Here is a 21,573-nt window from a genome sequence, read left to right as displayed (position 1 = left end):
TCACATTCGAAGCTGTAGTGGATGGTGAGATATGGAGCCTGAAAATCTAAAGTTCAAAACATTGTTATCCTTTTGCTCTCAATTGTATCTGTATAATCATTTTATTGGCGTGTGTCAGTTAAGCTAACCACCGTGATGGTGAATTAATAAATGTTATATTATTATATGATTTTAAATGTCCTTCGGCTCTTTGTACCGCCAACACGTTGGTTTCATAACCACTGTACATAGGTATTGGGTTCACCTACTCTATTCTCACATAGCCCAGTTGACCCCAGTTGCTTTCTCTTCCCGATTTTCAGAATGATATAATCATGCATACATGGTACGTATTTTCCATTCCAGATCTGTACATTGAAAAATGCACTCCAGTTTATGCCGTAGATTTATAACCAGCTATTTATTAATACACAACATATTTAAGTCCACAGTTAGTTCTGGAAACCAAAACCAGGAGTGAATTAAAAAGAGAGAGGCCGTATCCGTCCTTTATACATTCTCTCCTTTTATGATCGTCTCCTGATTTTGGCTTCCAAAACTGCATCTGGAAATCTGACCGCGTGGCCGTACCCTGAGACTAATAGAAGTGTCATAATAACTAAGGTTAGTCTGGAGGAAAAATAAAAATTCTTAAAAATACAGTTGATAAATAAAGCACAATGACACAGATAAACTATTATCCCGTGTGTAATGCATGGCTTGTTAAGGCACATATACATGGTAGCTCCGGATCCCAGTCTACTCTGACAATGCAAATCATGGAGACATACAAGCAAAAGAGGATTTGCATGTAAACAAATAAGGGGAAAAGTCATTTTGGACTCCCTACAAGTGAAGAAAATGTCTCTTTCTCTCCACCTTTGTACTTAGCAATGTGATCATCACATTATATCCACATTTAGTTCTCTTCTGGGCTGTTGAGAGGACTCATGCTGACGGCTGACTCCGCACTGTGGCAGCAGGACTAGTAGCTGGTTGCAAAAATGGAGGCAGGTTAGTATGCGATGCCTGCAGTAAATGATTATTACACAGAGTATGAAGCATGTGTCTACACTGAGATGCCTCCACGCATTGAATAGATGCCTGGGTATTGCGGTTCTTTAAGAAATCAATCATTATTTCTATAGCGGGGATTATTATTATCAAATGTATACCTGTCAAGTCAGTGGGTAATACTGTGGTATGATTTGTTGGAACGCAGTATTTATTGTACACAACAAACATGTGTGGGTTAGGGCTCATGCACGCGGCCGTAAGTGTATTACAGTCTGCAATTCACGGATCTGCAAAACAGGGAACTTTTTTAACTTTTGTAAAAATGTCCTATGCTTGTCTGCAAGCCCTTAGAGCAAAACTCTGGCAACACCTGTAACTGCAGGGCATGTCGGATCTGACTGACAGCGAATGACAGCATTACCTTAGAGCTGGTCAGATTCTACCTTTCCCCAGCCCAGTCCCTTTAGAAAGTATATAGAGAATTCAGAGGCTGGTAATCTACTATACTTTTAGGCACACCACTTTTTTGGTAAACCATGAAGTATGTTTTTTTTATTGCTTACTACACGGTGCAGAACATCTGCAAGAAAACTGGACCAAAACCACACAAAAAGAATGCACATAAATCCGCACTACTTTTGCAATTTTTAATGCAGTTTTTAGTGTGGATTTTTGTGTCTTTTTTTTCTATGAAAATACCCTGTTGCATTATATGGGGAAAACCACTCTAAGGGTTCATGCACACAAAAGTATGTATTTTGTGGTCCGCAAAACACGGAGGATCCGCCCAAAAAATAAACATGAATGTCACACAGATGTCATCTGTTTTTTTTTTGGGGCGGATCCTCCATGTTGTAACAATGCCTATCCTTGTCCACAAAACGGACAAGAAAAAGACATATTCTATTTTTTGCGGAACAGACTTGCGGACATATACGGAAACGGAGTCATCTCCGTTTTTTTTTTTCCGAACCCATTGAAATAAATAGTTCTGTATATGGGCTGCAAAAAAAATTGAACTGTAGTGAAAAGAAAATACGCTCGTGTGCATGAGCCCATAAAGAAGGTACAGAATCTCACTAACAATTGACATGATGCAGATTTAACAGGTCAAATTAAGAAAGAAAAAGCAAAGTGTACATGAGATTTGTCAGATCTACGGTGCTGATGAGGAGCCTGGGAGGCAGGAAGGCAAAAAATAACAGTCGCTGTTTATTTGATAAATTCAATAATGAATGATTAAAACAATTGACACAGTGAATGGGGAGGTGATTGCCCCCGTTAATCCACCCCAGAGTATGAGGTATATTTGTAATGTAGACCCCCTGAATATTAATACTAGTGTTGAGCGATTCGGCTGCTTCATGGAATTTTACAAAAAAATTTGCTTTGTGATGAATCACAAGTCACAAAGTGCAAAAGTGCAATGACAGGGAACAGCGATTGTACCCCTCAGATGCCACGTTCACCATTGATCTCAGCATCTGACTTTAAAATGTAATTCTGCAATCAAAAAATTAATCAAATCATACTTCCCTCATCCATTTTATCTCGAAGAGCCGCCAATGTCATCTTGATTGAAGTTCCAAAACCTCATGCGGCCCATGATGACGTCACCGCGCACGTTTTTTTTTTCGTGTGGGATCTTCAATCAAGGTGGCAGCAGCAGGCTCTTATTTTTAACTAGGGTTAAGTGCATCGAAGTTCACAAAGTGGACTTCCATCCAAATTTCAGGGAAAATCGATTTGTTACAGCGAAGCATGAGCTTCGCAGCGAATAAAATTTTCCCAGAAATTTGGATCGAAGTCCACTTTGGGAACTTTGATTCACTCAACCCTAATAAATACGCTGACTGACAAAAAAAATAATATAGAAAGAAAGAGTTGTTGGAATGGGATGAAACTTTGTATGTGAACATAATGATGATATACAGTATGTAAGTGATTACAATATTAAAGCGAAAGGAGAAGTTTTTGGGGAAAACTGTACAATTGAACGGAGGCACTAGGACCCTGTTGGGCGCCTCTAGTCTGGATACAAGATGAGATATGGTTGGGCATAGAGATATACATGTATGGTGTCCTGCGGCACATTCGCCCACAGATGTTGCAGACTGGCCTGTAGATCTTGCACACTCGAAGGCTGCTGAAGTTGGCCTCACAGCTGGTCCCATGAATGCTCGATTGGCGACAAATCTGGCAGCTGGTCAGCCCAAGGAAGTGTTGTAACCTGTTGGAGACATTTCTGGGAAACCATTGCAGTGTGTGGGTGAGCATTATCCTGCTGAAAAATGCCAGTTGGATGCCCTGCCATGCAGTGGTGTTATGTTGGGGGTGGGGGCAGGGGGTGGTTACCCCGGGGGCTAAACTGCAAGGGGGCACCCAGCTGTTACATACAATGCCATTCACTCTCATTCTGTGAGAGTTAGTAGCATTCGCTCTGTCACAGGCAATGCACAGTATGGAAGCTAGATCAGGGCAGCAGCTGCTGTACACCAGGCTTTGCCCAATGAGAGTGCCGGGTGTGCGTGCACTCATCAGTCATCAGAGCGCACACGCGAACCATCAGACCATGCGCAGTTGGCTCTGTTTTAGACTGTGCTGCTGCTGTCATGTCGAGGCCTGAACCAGGCCGCACAGAGCAAAAGCAGCTAACAGCAGGCCAAGTTGGTCCAGCATTGCATTTTCAATAAGGTACTGGAAGTAGAAGAGACAAGTAACTGGGCACTGTGTGGCTAGCATCATCCCCAGGAGCACTGTTTAGTAGGCACTAGACTTTGGGGCACTGAATGGCTGCCAATATCCCTGGTAAGCACTCAACGGCTGGCACTGTTCCTTAGCATGAAGCATAGCTTGGACTATAGGACTCAGCTAACTATTATATTGCTGCCACTCTGTCTGGCGGGCTCTGTGTGGCGGATGCTATCCCTGGGGGCCCTGTATGTGAATTCCTATGAGCACTAATGTGTAGCACTTTCTTATTGCCGCAGTACGGCATTCTTCCTTTCTGTGACACTATTTATATGAACACAATGGTAATGCTATATATAAATATGAACAGGTAGCATTACGACTATGCATTCTATAGTTTTAAGAACACAGTCTGGAAGGTTTAAGGAATATTGACCGACGCATACAAAAATATTTATTTCGGGTCCATATTAATGTGGCGTATGGAAGAAGAACAATTTGATATAGTGCACTATGTACATCATAGCCATACCTTTGTTAGCCAATTAGGGAACCTGTGCTGTGGTTATCTCCCATAGAAATGAATGGAGCAGCTGCGTGCATGCCCAACCAGACGCTCTGTCACGAAGTTTGAGGTTCCTATTCTCATGATTGGTTAAGGTCCCAGTGGTAGGACCCCCACATGTCGTAGTTTTAGGGTCCATTCACACGTCCGCAATTTTGTTCCGCTTTTTGCGGAACGGAATTGTGGAGCCATTCATTTCTATGGGGCAGCACGATGTGCTGCCCGGATCCGGAATTGCGGATCCGTACTTCCGGGTCCGCAATTATGATCCTGAAAATTATAGAACATGTCCTATTCTTGTCCGCAATTGCGGACAAGAAAAGGCATTTTCTATGAGAATGCCGGCAATGTGCGGTCCGCAAAATGCGGAACGCACATAGCCGATGTCCGTGTTTTACGGATCCGTGGATCCGCAAAACACACACGGACGTGTGAATGCAGCCTTACTCCGCCGTGCTGCCGCCGGAACTGGGGCCCGCCCCCATTATAGTCAATCGGGCCGGAGCGGTAGTCCAGGGGCACATGTTCACTGGTGGCAGCACGGATCCGACAGGCTGTTCACCCGCCGGAATAGCCTGCCAGGCTCCATGCCTCCAGAGTGGGCCATTTAGGGTATTCCCTAAATCAGAATCGGGAATGGAATTCCTTTGTGACTTCTGATGCAATAGTACGTCAGCGGAGTGCAATACATTTATGTAGAGGAGCTGCTGATCCCACACCATACATAGCTGGAGCAATAAAAGGGAATGTGTCTGCAGGTTAGGGGGCACAATACTTGGCTTGCCCTGGGAGCCAGCAATGCACGCTACGCCACTGCTGTCATTACAGGAGCACATGTTGTCGCAGTATATACTGCACATATCACTGAACTGTTAGCGTCCCTTATATCACTACTAGGGGTGACCAACTGTCGTATGTGATGGCCCCAGATCATGACACTAGCAGTTGGGGCAGTGTGTTGCTCCACAGCTGGATAGAAGTGCTCACCATGAGGCCTCCATACTCAAAACCGATCGTCGTGGGATCCAAAACAGGACTTGAATTCATTACTAAAGTAGATATGGTTCCAGTCCATAGCAGTCTGGGTTTCTCCTTCACAACACCACTGCAGAGAAAAGAGATGGTGACTGGCTGGCAATGGCAGGACAAGTATGGATCCATGACACAAAAGTCCTTCTAACAAGTGCCTGGAAATAATCCCAGTGGATCAAATGATCCTCTCTAGTGGTGGTCTGTCTTTTGGCTATGTGTATGCCCTTATGTAACCACTGTTCCCAACCCCTCCTAACAACTAGGTCAGAATGGCCTAGATGGTGGACAATTCACCAAAACGACCATGCTGCTTCTCTCAGTCCAATTATTTGCCCCCTCTCAAAGTCTGTCAACTGGGCCTAATGTCTTTGCGTGCATTGTAGAGACATGTCTAGCAGTCAAGAAGTACAGTACAATACCCAAAAGTAGCCTCTGAGATTCTTTTTATAGGGCAGCAGGCTAAGCACTTTTACACCCTCTTGCGGTGAGGCCCAGCTCTTGCGGTGAGGCCCAGTGTCTAATCGGACAACATCTGTAATAACTTACATATCTGTCCAAGACATAACTGCACGCTGAGTTTTACAGCAATCCAACATTTCCATATGGATGTGTTACTCGTCGTTTTTTTTTTTTTTGTCAATGAGTGTATAATAAGAATTCAAAATTCTTATCTATATCTACTATTGAGAGGTAGGTAGAGTGAATTGAACTTTAGATCATAGATCCAAAGTTGATTCTTTGTAAGACTTTGTTTTAATGCTGTCCAAAGACCTGTCTCCTTACAGCATTAAAATGTAAGTCCTCAGGGGAGACAAAATCCGTTTCGGCCGAAGTCGCGCAAGACTTCGGTGAATGAATTTGGTATTTATTTCTACATCTTTAAAAACATTTTAAATTCGGAATCCGAAGTCGGGTTTGGTACTGGCTGCTACCTGAGTACCAAACCCGACCTTGGATTACTAACATTTTAAATGTTTTTAAAGATGTAGAAATGAGTACCAAATCCATTCACCGAAGTCTTGTAGGATATCGGGTGAAATGAACTTTGCCTCCACGTAGGCAATACATTTTAATGCTGTACAGAGAGAGGTCTCCATACAGCATTAAAACGAAGTGTTTGAACAAATCGACTTCAGATCTATGATCCAAAGCTTGTTTCGCTCAAGACTTTTGAGAGGCTTAGTGTCGGTATATGGACAGGTTTAAGCTTTGGTAGGGTAGTCAGTCGCCCTATGGCTTGCTGTATGTAAGCTTTTGTTTTTTTAGAAATTAATTTATGTATCCAAAATATTTTGTGTCATTGACATTATATAACTTAATGAGGACACATCAACTTTCCTGACATGTCTGTTTTAGCAAATACCTGTAATCCCCATGAATTAACACTTCTGGAGCATATTCTCTTTTAACTCTATTTTGTACTATTTCTGTTATTCCTTCTAAAAAATGATGAATACGTTGACAACTGGGCATTAAATGTTGGGGTGAGGGTGTCGCTGCATAGTCTAACATTATCCAGTCCATTTTGATAGAGGGAAACTTTGTAGGAACCTACCCCTTTGACAAGAGAAATGGTGATGCCCAGTTATAAATATTCAAGAGGAATAACAGAGCAAAACCCACTATTCTGCAGTATTTATCAGTTTTATGCAGATTTGGTGTGGTTTTGCCGCAGATCTCACTCTTCCACTGAAAAGGGTGAAATCTGCACACACAAAAATCACAACAATGTAAAAATTTTTGCTAGTACAGTACTATGCTGTATCTTTTCCTAACAAAATCCACATAGAAAAACCGCTCATAACCCGCAACGTGTGCAGGTACCCTAAAGGAGTTATCAAGAGTTAGAAAAGGTTTTTTGCTTTTTTTTTTCCTTTGAATAGTGCTGAATTGTAAGTACCAGGGGGAAAAAGCATAATTTTGAAATATTAAATGCAAATATTTCCAAAACTAATTAAATACAAATTAAATATGAATAATTCTAAAAATATAGGCAGTTTTTTGTCATTTACATTGGTTTGCCTGTTAACTACATAGCTCAACCCATGCGATCACTTATTCTATGTTTTATATTATTTGTGTCAGCACCATTGTAGATGACAATGAATGAGACGTTGTCGCCACCACATCCTTGAACGTAATATCACTGAACAGGAGCCTGCTTCATTCTTCAGTGTCATTTAACATCCTATAACTCAAAATCTACCATGAATGTGCAACGTGCGTCCCCCATGGCCTCTATCGCGTCCAAGGTGCAGTAGGGATGCCGCTTGATGTAGTGCGGCCTAAATGTTTCTTTATGTGTCACGGTGCTCCTACCTAGATACTGCTGGACCCCAGGCTTTGGCTCCCAAGCAAAATAAAAGGGGGAATAATTGAGGGATGAAGGAAAAATAACTTGATTCCAGACCTTTTGGTGAAATTCAATGGCAGCTTTACTTGAATAAATGTTCATCCAAACGATTTGCAGGCTTTGTCTTGGTTTCAGCAGGCTTTAGCATAAACTGGCAGGCATACTCAACTCTTCTTTCTTTCTCTGCTGTACTGACAGCCTTGCTTAAATAACTGTGTTTTCTTTCTCTGTGCTGCACTAAACTCTGCTTAAGTCTGGTTTCTGTACTGTACATCTGTTTTGGTATCCTTGGATGGGCTGTCGTCAACTGTTATTACCCTGCTGACACTCAGTAAAACTTATCTTCAGCCGAAGAACTCTTCCTCTTGCTGACTTTTCTTATGGTGCCGAAGAACTATTCCTCTGGCCCCTATGGCTTCCAGACATCTTTGTTCATGCCTGAGCGTGCCCCACCTTGCTCCTATCCTGTCTAGCTTAGAACTAGAACTAACTGGAAACTTCTGTCCCACCCTTCCAGCAGGAAGCAGGACTGGCCAACTTCTGCCCAGAAGGGGGAGAATGGAATGGTAAGTTCCATTCTGACTAACTATAACTCTGCCATATACGCTGCCACCTGCTGGTGAATCAGGCACCTTACACGTAATAAATAGTTGCCTAACAAGAATAGGAATGCACAGTGTAGAGTACCTGGACATAAATACACAGATGACATTTATGTTAGACCATTAAAGATAGTAGCTGGGTGTAGGAGTGGTAATACCACTCCGGGGTTTTACGAATGCTTATGTAAATAGTAACTGTATAACGGTATATGGTTACACAGAGATTAGCAGCACTACATAGGGACTGGTAATCTGTTGCTGGCATTGGGTGGTATTGTGGTGACATTTATTGATAAACTGTGGCTAACTCTGTAGCAGTGCTAACTTGTGATGACACTGGGTTGAGGCAGTGTGGCTAGCACTTTATGGGACCACTATGTCTACCCCTGTATGGGGCCAGTATGGTTACCCCTGTATGGGACCGCTACGGCTGGCACTGTATGAGATCTTTATGACTGGCATTGTATGGGACCACTATAGGTAGCACTATATAGAACCACTATGGCTGGCACTGTATGGTGCCACTGTAGCTGCCACTGTATGGGACCACTATGGCTAGCACTGTATGGGACCACTATTACCAGCCCTATATAGGATCATAGCATTGCATGGGAGTACTATGGATGGAACTGTATGAGATAACTATGGGTGGCACTGTATGGGACTGCTATAGCTGACACTGAATGGCACTGCCATGGCTGGCACTGTAAGGGACTGCTATGGCTAGCCCTGTATGGGACCACTATGGCTGGCATTGTATGGGGCCACTATGACTGGTACTGCATGAGACCACTATTGCAAGCCATTATAGTACCATGGCATTGTATGGGACTGCTCTGCCTGGCACAGTATGGGACTACAATGGCTAGCACTGTGTGTAACCGCTTTGGCTAGTCTTGTATGGGACCACTATGGCTGGAACTGTACAACAAACCTCAAATACTGCAGATATCACTTGATAGAAGAATCAGGCCTATATAAAGCCAAGACAAAAAACATCATTGTCTACATACTAATTGTACTCTCATAGTTGATGGAAAGTTGTTCCACATAAAGTATAGAAGAGTTGGAGCAGTGCCGGAGAATCCTCTTGTGTATTTTACACTCAACAATATTTTTAAAAGTTGGACTTGAGGGACCTGTGTCTTTTTTCACCTTTACCAATTATAATCATGGCCAAAAGTTTTGAAACTGACACAATTTTTTTTATTTTTTTTACAAAGTTTGCTGCCTCCGTTTTTATGGATGCAATTTGCATTAACTCAAGAGCGATATGAAAAGGGATCAGATAAATTGCAAGTATTTGTAAAGTCATTCCTTACCATGAAAATGAACTTAATCACAAAATTTCCATTTATATTGCATTTTAGTCCTGCGTTAAAATGACCTACTGACATAATTTTCAGTGATTTTCTCATTAGCTCAGGAGAAAGTGTTAAGGAGGACAAGGCAGCTGATATGACTGTCATGCTGTCATGCTGATTGAATTAGATGAGCAGACTAGTTGCTTATAAAGGGGGGTGGTGCTTGAAATCATTGTCGTCTTATGTTAACCATAGTTACCTCCAAGGAAACAGGTGTAGCCATCATTGTTTTGCATCAAAAGGGCTTCACAAGCAAGGACAACGCTGCTTGTAAGATTGCACCTGAATCATTCATTTATTGGATCATCAAGAACTTCAAGGAGATAAGTTGAATTGCTTCGAACAAGGCTTCCAGACGCCCAAGAAAATCAAGCAAGTGCCAGGAACATTTCCTAAAGAGGATTCAGCTACAGGATTGGTTCACCAGAGCTTGCTCAGGAATGGCAGCAGGCAGGTCTGAATGCATCTGCAAGCACAGTGAGGTGAAGGCTTTTGGAGGATGGTCTGGTGTCAAAGAGGGCAGCAAAGAAGCCACTTCTCTCCAAGAAAAATATCAAGGTCACATTGACATTCTGCAGAAAATACAAGGATTGGACTGCAAAAGTGATAACCAAGTCGTTCGGTGAATAAAGCATTAACATTTTTGGTCCATGGCCAGAAAACTCCCCAGATCTCATTTAGAACCTGTGGTCAGTCCTCAAAAAGCGGGAGGACAACCAAAAACACAGAAATTGTCATAAACTCCAAGCACTGATTAGGCAAAGAATGAGTTGTCAGCAGTCAAGATTTGTCTCAGAAGCTGATATCCAGCATGCCAGGGCAAACTACATAGGGCCTCCGGCACATGATCGTTTTTTTTTAGTGTTCTGCAGGCCGTTTTTTCCCAGGTCCGTCTCTTCGTGTTTTTTTTTTTCAGTATTGTTTCTGGTTCCGTTTCGTTATTCCGTCCTGTTTTTCCATATGGCATATACAGTATACAGTAATTACATAGAAAAAATTGGGCTGGGCATAAAATTTACAATAGATGGTCCTGCAAAAATGGAACGGATATGGAAGACATACGTATTGTGCATATTCTTAAATCATGTACAGTACTATAGTCCAGTGCTGCATTCGCAATTCTGCTATTTTGTATTGGAATCTGCAGACAGCTCATTTTCTGTTTAGGGTACTTTCACACTAGAGTTTTTGTTTTCCGGTATTGAGTTCCGTCACAGGAGCTCAATACCGGAAAAAACTGATCAGTTTTATCCTAATGTGTTCTGAATGGAGAGCAATCCGCTCAGGATGCATCAGTTCAGTCCCTCTTACGTTTTTTGGCCGGAGAAAATACCGCAGCATGCTGCAGTTTTCTCTCCGGCCAAAAATACTGATCACTTGCCGAAACGCCGGATCGTCATTCATTTACATTAAAGTGTATTAGTGCTGGATCCGGCATTAAGTGTTCCGGCAAAACGGATCCGGCTTTCCGGTCTGCGCATGCGCAGACCTTTAAGAATGAAAAAAATAATTAATACCAAATTCGTTTTTACGGATGACACTGGAGAGACGGATTCGGTATTTTAATGCATTTGTCAGACGGATCCGCATCAGTTTGCATCTGGATTTCCAGATCCGGCAGTCAGTTCTGGCGAACGAACTTCCTTCCAGAATCCTCTGCCACAAGTGTGAAAGTACCCTTAGCTGATCTCCTATATTGCAAAGTTTTCCTGCACTGGGAGTTTTTTTTTCTTCAACAGATTATTGTTCGTGTTAAGGCTACACATTTCCAAATATAATTCACTAAAAAGAACTTTAACAGACAGTGAACAAGCAGGGAATGGTAGGAAACAAATTCTGTACATTCAAGCCAAAAATATTTACACACTTCAGATGGTCTTATGAAGTTCAAAGTGCCCCTTTCAGCATGATCAACCCTATTAAACCTGGCATACAGCCTGGTACGGTTGATCACACTGATAAAAACAATGCTTTTATTATGAATTGACCTAATTGCTGAGAAAAACGTATTTGTATTTATGTGCTAATTACCTAACTGGAGCACCAAAGGGCTAGCCAAAGCCCTCGGAGCACCAATTTGTTACACTCCTTTACCTTCAGTCCCTCACCCTTTCCCCTGGATTGACACTAGACATTGGGCATAGCCATGTTTTCTTGCGCCAGTGCCTGCTCTCCAAGTCTCAGCGCTTGTTCTGTGTTCTCCTGCTGCTCCCCAGGCACTGAGACCTGTCATCTGTGTCCTGCTATATCTCCTGCTCAAGCGTCAAGATTGGGAGATACAGCACAGGCACAGATGAGAGGTCTCAGGGCTTGCTATGTGTTCTCCTGCTGCTCTCCAAGTGCAGAGAGTTGTCATCTGTGTTTATCTCCCGGTCTTGGTCCTTGATCGTTGTATCTCTGTCAACTCAGGAGAAAAGGGAAGGGACTGAAGGTAAAGGGGTGTAACAAACTAGTGCTCCAAGAACTTTGGCCAGCTCCTCGATGCTCCAGTTCGGACATTAATCTATAAATAAAAATGTGTTTTTCTCAGCAATGGTGCTATGGATATTCATAATAAAAGTTTGATCTTTATCAGCATGGTCAACCCTATCACAGTATAACCTTTTAATAAATGCTGATATTGGATTCTAGGGTGGTCATTAATGGGCTTTATTGCTAGACTACAGGCTTTCTATGGAGGTCAGAAATAAGCGCTGCATGGATCTCCCATGCAGCAGCTTGCACATGAGAGCCAGGATCCTGCTTTAATAGCCTGTATTGGCACTCCTGCAAGGATGACATCCTTCATCAGCAGTACATAAATGAAATTATTAGGTGCTGATGTCTATGCATAGCAGGCCTGGAGCTAGTGAAGGCCCAGGCATCTCAGCAGTATATTCCTAGAAAGCTATGTCTCTCTGGTGCAGCCTACTGGTGTCTGTTAGTATAGCACTAACAGTCAAATACATTTGTACAGCATTAGCAATAGAAATGTATTATAGAAGCGATCAAAAGATCGCCTATTAGGCTAGAGCTATGCGGCAAAACTAGTTGTGCGGCACATGTTGTGGCCAGGATCGCTGAGCACTGTTGATCCCATAGAAATTAATGGGATGGCCGCGTCATTCGCAAGAAATCTAGCCGTGGAGATGCTGTGCTGACCATAGGATCTCAGAGTGCTAAAACCGGAAACCCTGTAGAAGTTGCATGGTTTGCCTCCACTGAAGGTGCACCACTGGTTTTACATTATGAAATGTTTCTCTGTATATTTAGGCATATATGGGGTCATTTATCATACTGGTGTAAAGAAGAACTGGCTTAGCTGCCCATAGCAACCAATCAGATCCCACCTTTTATTTTCCAAAGGAGCTGTTAAAAATAAAAGGTGGAATCTGATTGGTTGCTATGGTTACCCAAGCCAGTCTTACTTTATACCAGTTTGATAAATGACCCCAATGATGTTTATGTGGCTAAATTATTAAGTGTTCTTGCATGGCAAGACAACTTACTGTTATCTCACCTGTATATTCTTATTATTATAGCCAAATTGACCACCCTAACTCCTCCCACGGTTTTTACACTACATAGACGGTAATATATCGAAACGTGCGGATAGTGCCTGATTGGTGTGCTATTACTTTGTGGAACGTTTTGCCGAATAGTTCACAAAATATCTGCGTTTTTGTGGCGAAAATTGGTCCCATAGGAATGAATGGCGGAATGTTCAAAACTAGAGTGGGAGCTGGCAAAAGCTAGAGTGTGAGCTGAAAAATCAGGACATGATTTCTAAACTGCCACCACTCCCTCATTTTCAAGCCCACCTACACAATCTTATATCAAAACGTTCAGCTATCCCTGCTGCCACTAAAAATGTCTACGGCCATTGACATTCATTGAAACTCCACTCTAGCCACCTCAAATTTGAAGGGCAATTTCTAAACTGTGACTGTGCCTTCATTTTTAATATTTCAGAGACATACTATGCAATGTAGGTCTGGGTCTTGTGATTCTCACAATATAAAGCTCTTCGCTGGAGGATTTATAATTTTTAAACTACAAGCGTTTGAAGATGGCAACCGCCAGTGAAGTGAGCAAGTTGGAGCAGTTTGTTTTTAACCACTCTTCTCTGCCCTTGCTGTAGAGTGAGTTGCCATAGGAACCCAGGTGTGAGCAGCCAGCAGAGTGACAAAAGCTAGAGTGTGAGCTGAAAAATCGGGACATGATTTCTAAACTGCCAGCACTCCCTCATTTTCAAGCCCACCTACACAAATTGGCTGCTAATGTTTTTATAAATGTATGTTTTAATGTAACTGTGAAGCACTTTGGGCAACAACATTGCAAATAAATGTGCTATATAAATAAATAAAAGTTGAAATGCATTTCTCACTCTATCAAGCTTGCCATGTGCACTTTTTAAATTTGATCAACCAATTGGTTAGTTTAATGTTTACTATCTTTACTCACTCCAAACACTCCACACAATCACACAATTACTCTGCCCACTCCATAAAGTTACTCTGCCCAGTCCAACCTTTCCACAGTTACTCAAGCCACTCCACCCAGTTACTCCGCCCACTCCAGTTGTAGACTACTGGTGGAGGAAAAAACACTTCGCACAATTTCCCCAGAAATTGTAGATTTTCTAGTATATAATTATTCTTTATAATAATGTATATTGTATATCCATTTCTTTGTTTTTAATCTTTCTGGGAGTGAGTCATGTGATCTTATTCATTATCGGTGATATATGTTTATATAGTTTTTTTTTTTTACTTATGTAAAGAACAATCACCATACATGTATGGCGGAAATCCAAGGTTTTAAACATGGTGCCCGCTCAGAAGCTAAGTGGGTTCAATAATAGTTACTGGATTTCTGCTGTTTTAAATATTATTCACAGTTTGAACATAATCCTGTTCAGGGGATTCTATAGTAGAATGAGGTTGTATCACAACAAATTCACAGAAATACCACCATTCTAAAATATAACCTTTAATATTATTATATAAAAGTCAATACACCCTTATAACTACAAAAAAATGAAATAATGATAAATAAGAAAAGAAAATCAAAATCTAGGTCTGGTAGTAGAACCCTTCTGAGGCTGTCGTGTAAGGGTTGGAGTAGGTTAGTGGGGCCTATAGGGATGGATGTCCCTGACTCTGGCCCTGATGTAGAGATTCCTACCTGGATACAGAATAGCCGCCCTGATAAGGGCGATCCCGTTTCTCGTGCCTCCTAGTGACCCTGAAAGGACCCTAGCGGGGGAGGATGATCAAATGTTGATTACCCTGATTGAAGACCTATACTAAAGTACAAAAAATAATAAATAGAACAATATAAGTACCCAAAAATTAGTGACAGTGAATATCCTAGTGAATATCAAATTAGTAGAAATATAGAATAGTAAAGATGTTCAATACCTTCCCTACGCGTTTCGCCTGGTTATTGTGAGGCTCATCAGGGGAAAAGATTGATCATGGAATACCCAACACCAGAGTACTTAAGGTAATATTATATACAATTAAGTTCATTTATTTTTACTCTTTTTGATTCTTAATAAATTCTTAATAAAATCATGAAAGAAAGCCACTGATTCTGATGAACGTGGTTTCACTTATCAGCTCAATAACTGGTTAGTAAATCCAAGAAAATTCAAGCCGGTTATGGATTAGGAGATAAGGGTTAAATAAATGTAATCCAATCAAGAGTGACCCCTATGTCGCATAATCCAAGATATGGCTGAATTGCGGTATAACAATTTATATATACACATGTATATCCCGCATACCTCGCTACCTTACCTGCTGATGAGCTTGCAGGAAAAGATGGCATCATTGATATACATTAGCACAGATGATAGATAAAAAGTAATGCTAAACTAGTGAATCCCAATTTATAACAGCATAAGACATTACATAAAAGAGTGTAGCTTGTAACAAGGAGAGTAATTTCCCCAAGAAGTGGTGATGTACTATATGTAACAGTAACCAACACAGCGGTGGAGCAGAGAAACAAAGATGTCCTAATCTCACATAAACCCAGCACAGAAAATGTTAACATTTGTAAATAATAATTTTACATACTGTATATTACCAATAACTGATGCTCCAACCAGGATGGCGCCTACCTCGATGTGGGTTTCAACGTGCCTTCGTCTGGGGGTAGTTAAGTTACTATGTACAACCTGTCACCTGTGAAGATGCAATCATGTTAAATTACCATGTATTAAAGGGGTTGTCCAAGTCTCAAAACATTTTGTGATATCCAGGAAAATGTTTAAAATAAAGGAAAAAATTATGCACCATTCCAGTGCCAAGGCTTCCATCCAATCCCTGGCAAACTGGAAGCGATGATGTCCCATTTGTGGCCACTGCATTCATTCTTCGCCTCAGCAGTGATGTCCCTAAGTGAAAAGGATGTCTTCACTTCCAGTTTGGACATAGTGATGAAGAGATGAACAGAAACCTGAAGACATCCATGAGGAATGTCATATTTAAAAGGTCATTGTACTTTCAACAAGGTTTGCATAAATCAATAGTATAGGTGAATATCGGAAACATTGTAATAAATATTATAGGAGAAAAATGGCTTGTTCTTCCTCTGCTGCTCATTCCTCTCCCATAGGCGATTATGAGCAGCTTGTATGTGTTTCTCCTTGAACTTTCTCCTTCCTCCTCCTCCCTCCCCCCTCTATAGACTTCCATGGCCAGAGTGTGTCTGTCTCTCTCTGCACTTCCTTCCTCCTCACCCCATATTCATAGATCTCAATGGGTAGCATGTGTCTGTGTCTCTCTGCACTTCCTTCCTCCTCCTTCTCCCCTCTGTATAGTATTCTATAGGCAGCATGTGTCTCCATCATTTTGCACTTCCTTTCTCCTCCTCTTTCCTCTCCATAGACTTTTATAGTCAGCATGTGTATGCATTTCTCTGCACTTCCTCCCACCTCCTCCCCTCTCCCTTCTCCACAGACTTCTGTGGGCAGAATTTGTCCACATCTCCCCACTCCCCTCTCCATAGACTACTACGAGCAGCATACAATCTGATCTTTCAGTGAGATAACACTGCTTATTCCTTAAGAGAGGTTCATCAGCGCATCTTAGTTTAGGAGGGGAGGGGATGAGACAATTTTCTCTAATAAGAAATATTATAAACTTTATTATAGCCATCTGTGCTTTTGATTTAGGCGATGTCTGTTGAAGGACAGTGATCATTTAACTCTTGTTACATGACCTGGATATGTCTTCATCTTTAATGCAATACAATACAAAGAAGGAGCCATGTTGACCTCTCTCCTTCACTTGGTTTATATTGAATTGGTGTAAACATTTTGCAGTATGAATACATTTTTGTAACAGTTTTCAGTATTTTTGAATGAAAATGATGTAATCAGTCTGGCTTCTTGGCAGGCAGAATATCACAGAAACCTCTTATTATTCTTACACTGCATTACCCTTCACTCATAGCCCATCCATTTAGAGCACTCTGTTACTTACACTCATATAGTGCCTCCTGAATGCTGCCAAAGTCGACTAGTTGTACTCATGGGTAAGGAGAAGTGAGATTTCCTAAATATAAAAGTAATTGGTTCAGTTGCCATTGGAAATATTTAAAGATGACCTCTCTGCTCTCTGGACATGCCTGTTTTAGTATATCATTGTATCCTCCATAAAATAACAATCATGGGGATTTTTTTATTTTTTTAAACTCTATGTTGTGTCATTCCTCAGTTTTTCTTCCTAGACAGTTATGTATAGATTGACACCTCAGTGTGACTAGTTGGGGGGGGAGGTCCTTTCAAAGAATGACACTGTCCAATTTCGACAACATATTTTGTGTTTAGTCTTTGAAAGACAAATTTCTTTTCCACTCTGAAAAAAAATGAAAATCATTTTTGTGTTTTATGGTGATAGAAGGGACTTCACCTGTTATGTTTAGTTTAATAATTTTATGTTTGTTTTTATTTTTTTACCCAGGATAATGAATATTTTTTTTCTCATTTTTAATCTTTTTAATAGCACAGTGTGTGGTGTTTTCTTTCCATTATTTTTTATTTATACTTTGTGCCCCCATAAGGTCATACAAATTAATGTTACATATTGTATCGCTTATTTCTCCTGTAATTGAGGCTGATGTATTAGCACCAGTTACAGGGGGAATACAGCATCTTGACATTTAAGCAACACTGTTGTTCCTCACTGCAGAGCTGCTATGGGTCTGCTAAGACCCAGCAGCTCACGCAGGCTCCTGGCCCTCAGCAATCATATGATCACTAGGAACAGAGCAGGAAGAATCATTGCCACTTTCTTTTCTGTGTACACAGTGCTCACTGACAGAGATGGAGAAGGCAGGGATGGTGAGAAAACATCTCTATGGGGAGTCTGGTTGTCGCTGACTGCAAGATCCCTGTTCCCATAGCTGCACGATCTCCTTGCAGCTGGTTACTCTGTGAAGACATTCAGAAACATCCTTGAATAGTTAAATGTGGATTGCCCGGCTGTATGTAGTCAACCACTGCGGTCTGCAAGTGATCATAGGACGTGGCCTTTTGGCCATTTACATGCAAATTTTTTCAATTTCAGAAGCCATAACTTTTTTTTTCCACCGATGTAGCTAAATGAGGACCTTTTTTCTTAAGTGAATAGTATTTTTCAGTGACACCATTTTGAGGTACAATAACATAACTTATTGATTCAGTTTTATTAAATTTTTATGGGGTTACGGAAAAACAACAACTCCACCATTGTTTGTTGTTTCCTCTATAAACAGATGCGGACTGGCCATAGACCCAATGTGCCAATGCCCAGTGGCCACCGAGGCCCTCCTCTTTGACAAAAGCCAGGAACATAAAGATCTGATGCTCTCAGCATTAATAAATTTAGGCAGCATTTTGTGCTGCGCTGTGGTATCTGGTTCTGCTGAGGTAGTATTTTGTGCTGCACTGTGGTATCTGGGGCCACTTTAAGTTCCCAGTCCGCCCCTGCCTATAAACTTAGTACTCGGGTGCAAATGTTGACCAGCAGTAGAATCATCAAAAGATTTCAAAATGCTTAATTCAAATTTTGTAGTACAATGTGTTTTCGGCCTATGAACGCCCAGCAGACAGTTGTCTGTTCTTTTTACCTGATAAGGGAGCTGATTTGAATCAAACATTTTGTAATCAACCAATGATTCTCCTGATGGTCTACATTTGCACCCTATTACTGTCCTCTTGCGAGTCATTGTAAAGCTAGTCACTTCACTTATTTGTCTTCTTCATCTGCCACATGAGGTGGGCTTCCTCGGCCAAAGAAGAGAGGACTCTGGCAGGATTTGGATCTGTATTGCTATAATTAGAGTTGAGCGAACACCTGGATGTTCGGGTTCGAGAAGTTCGGCCGAACATCCCGGAAATGTTCGGGTTCGGGATCCGAACCCGATCCGAACTTCGTCCCGAACCCGAACCCCATTGAAGTCAATGGGGACCCGAACTTTTCGGCACTAAAAAGGCTGTAAAACAGCCCAGGAAAGAGCTAGAGGGCTGCAAAAGGCAGCAACATGTAGGTAAATCCCCTGCAAACAAATGTGGATAGGGAAATGAATTAAAATAAAAATTAAATAAATAAAAATTAACCAAAATCAATTGGAGAGAGGTTCCATAGCAGAGAATCTGGCTTCCCGTCACCCACCACTGGAACAGTCCATTCTCAGATATTTAGGCCCCGGCACCCAGGCAGAGGAGAGAGGTCCCGTAACAGAGAATCTGTCTTCATGTCAGCAGAGAATTAGTCTGCATGTCATAGCAGAGAATGAGGCTTCACGTCAGCAACCACTGCAACAGTCCATTGGCATATATTTAGGCCTAGCACACAGGCAGAGGAGAGAGGTCCCGTAACAGACAATCTGGCTTCATGTCAGCAGAGAATCAGTCTGCATGTCATAGCAGAGAATGAGGCTTCACGTCACCCACCACTGCAACAGTCCATTGGCATATATTTAGGCCCAGCACCCAGGCAGAGGAGGGAGGTCCCGTAACAGAGAATCTGTCTTCATGTCAGCAGAGAATTAGTCTGCATGTCATAGCAGAGAATGAGGCTTCACGTCAGCCACCACTGCAACAGTCCATTGGCATATATTTAGGCCCAGCACCCAGGCAGAGGAGGGAGGTCCCGTAACAGAGAATCTGTCTTCATGTCAGCAGAGAATTAGTCTGCATGTCATAGCAGAGAATGAGGCTTCACGTCAGCCACCACTGCAACAGTCCATTGGCATATATTTAGGCCCAGCACCCAGGCAGAGGAGGGAGGTCCCGTAACAGACAATCTGGCTTCATGTCAGCAGAGAATCAGTCTGCATGTCATAGCAGAGAATCTGGCTTCCCGTCACCCACCACTGGAACAGTCCATTCTCAGATATTTAGGCCCCGGCACCCAGGCAGAGGAGAGAGGTCCCGTAACAGAGAATCTGTCTTCATGTCAGCAGAGAATTAGTCTGCATGTCATAGCAGAGAATGAGGCTTCACGTCAGCCACCACTGCAACAGTCCATTGGCATATATTTAGGCCCAGCACCCAGGCAGAGGAGGGAGGTCCCGTAACAGAGAATCTGTCTTCATGTCAGCAGAGAATTAGTCTGCATGTCATAGCAGAGAATGAGGCTTCACGTCAGCCACCACTGCAACAGTCCATTGGCATATATTTAGGCCCAGCACACACACAGGCAGAGGAGAGAGGTCCCGTAACAGAGAATCTGTATTCATGTCAGCAGAGAATTAGTCTGCATGTCATAGCAGAGAATGAGGCTTCACGTCAGCCACCACTGCAACAGTCCATTGGCATATATTTAGGCCCAGCACCCAGGCAGAGGAGGGAGGTCCCGTAACAGAGAATCTGTCTTCATGTCAGCAGAGAATTAGTCTGCATGTCATAGCAGAGAATGAGGCTTCACGTCAGCCACCACTGCAACAGTCCATTGGCATATATTTAGGCCCAGCACACACACAGGCAGAGGAGAGAGGTCCCGTAACAGAGAATCTGGCTTCATGTCAGCAGAGAATCAGTCTGCATGTCATAGCAGAGAATGAGGCTTCACGTCAGCCACCACTGCAACAGTCCATTGGCATATATTTAGGCCCAGCACACACACAGGCAGAGGAGAGAGGTCCCGTAACAGAGGATCTGGCTTCATGTCAGCAGAGAATCAGTCTGCATGTCATAGCAGAGAATCAGGCTTCACGTCAGCCACCACTGCAACAGTCCATTGTCATAAATTTAGGCCCAGCACCCAGGCAGAGGAGAGAGGTCCCGTAACAGACAATCTGGCTTCATGTCAGCAGAGAATTAGTCTGCATGTCATAGCAGAGAATGAGGCTTCACGTCAGCCACCACTGCAACAGTCCATTGGCATATATTTAGGCCTAGCACACAGGCAGAGGAGAGAGGTCCCGTAACAGAGAATCTGGCTTCATGTCAGCAGAGAATCAGTCTGCATGTCATAGCAGAGAATGAGGCTTCACGTCACCCACCACTGCAACAGTCCATTGGCATATATTTAGGCCTAGCACACAGGCAGAGGAGAGGTTCATTCAACTTTGGGTAGCCTCGCAATATAATGGTAAAATGAAAATAAAAATAGGATTGAATGAGGAAGTGCCCTGGAGTCCAATAATATATGGTTATGGGGAGGTAGTTAATGTCTAATCTGGACAAGGGACGGACAGGTCCTGTGGGATCCATGCCTGGTTCATTTTTATGAACGTCAGCTTGTCCACATTGGCTGTAGACAGGCGGCTGCGTTTGTCTGTAATGACGCCCCCTGCCGTGCTGAATACACGTTCAGACAAAACGCTGGCTGCCGGGCAGGCCAGCACCTCCAAGGCATAAAAGGCTAGCTCTGGCCACGTGGACAATTTAGAGACCCAGAAGTTGAATGGGGCCGAACCATCAGTCAGTACGTGGAGGGGTGTGCACACGTACTGTTCCACCATGTTAGTGAAATATTGCCTCCTGCTAAC

At 42.4% G+C, this 21,573-nt stretch overlaps 1 protein-coding gene across 1 annotated transcript in view; it reads left to right on the top strand.

The window, feature by feature from the left end:
- Positions 1 to 916: 916 nt before the first annotated feature.
- The window catches only part of C2H11orf53 (chromosome 2 C11orf53 homolog), a 107,551-nt gene continuing 86,894 nt past the window's right edge, over positions 917 to 21,573 (top strand). The window contains exon 1 of the mRNA XM_044278442.1: positions 917 to 993. Coding sequence (XP_044134377.1) covers positions 984 to 993 — 10 coding nt within the window. The 5' untranslated portion in view covers positions 917 to 983. The remainder of the gene's footprint in view (positions 994 to 21,573) is intronic.

Source organism: Bufo gargarizans, chromosome 2 (assembly GCF_014858855.1).
Source record: "Bufo gargarizans isolate SCDJY-AF-19 chromosome 2, ASM1485885v1, whole genome shotgun sequence".
NCBI classification, from domain to species: Eukaryota; Metazoa; Chordata; class Amphibia; order Anura; family Bufonidae; genus Bufo; species Bufo gargarizans.
Note: the sequence above shows the minus strand (reverse complement) of the source record. Positions and strands in the feature narration are given on the sequence as shown.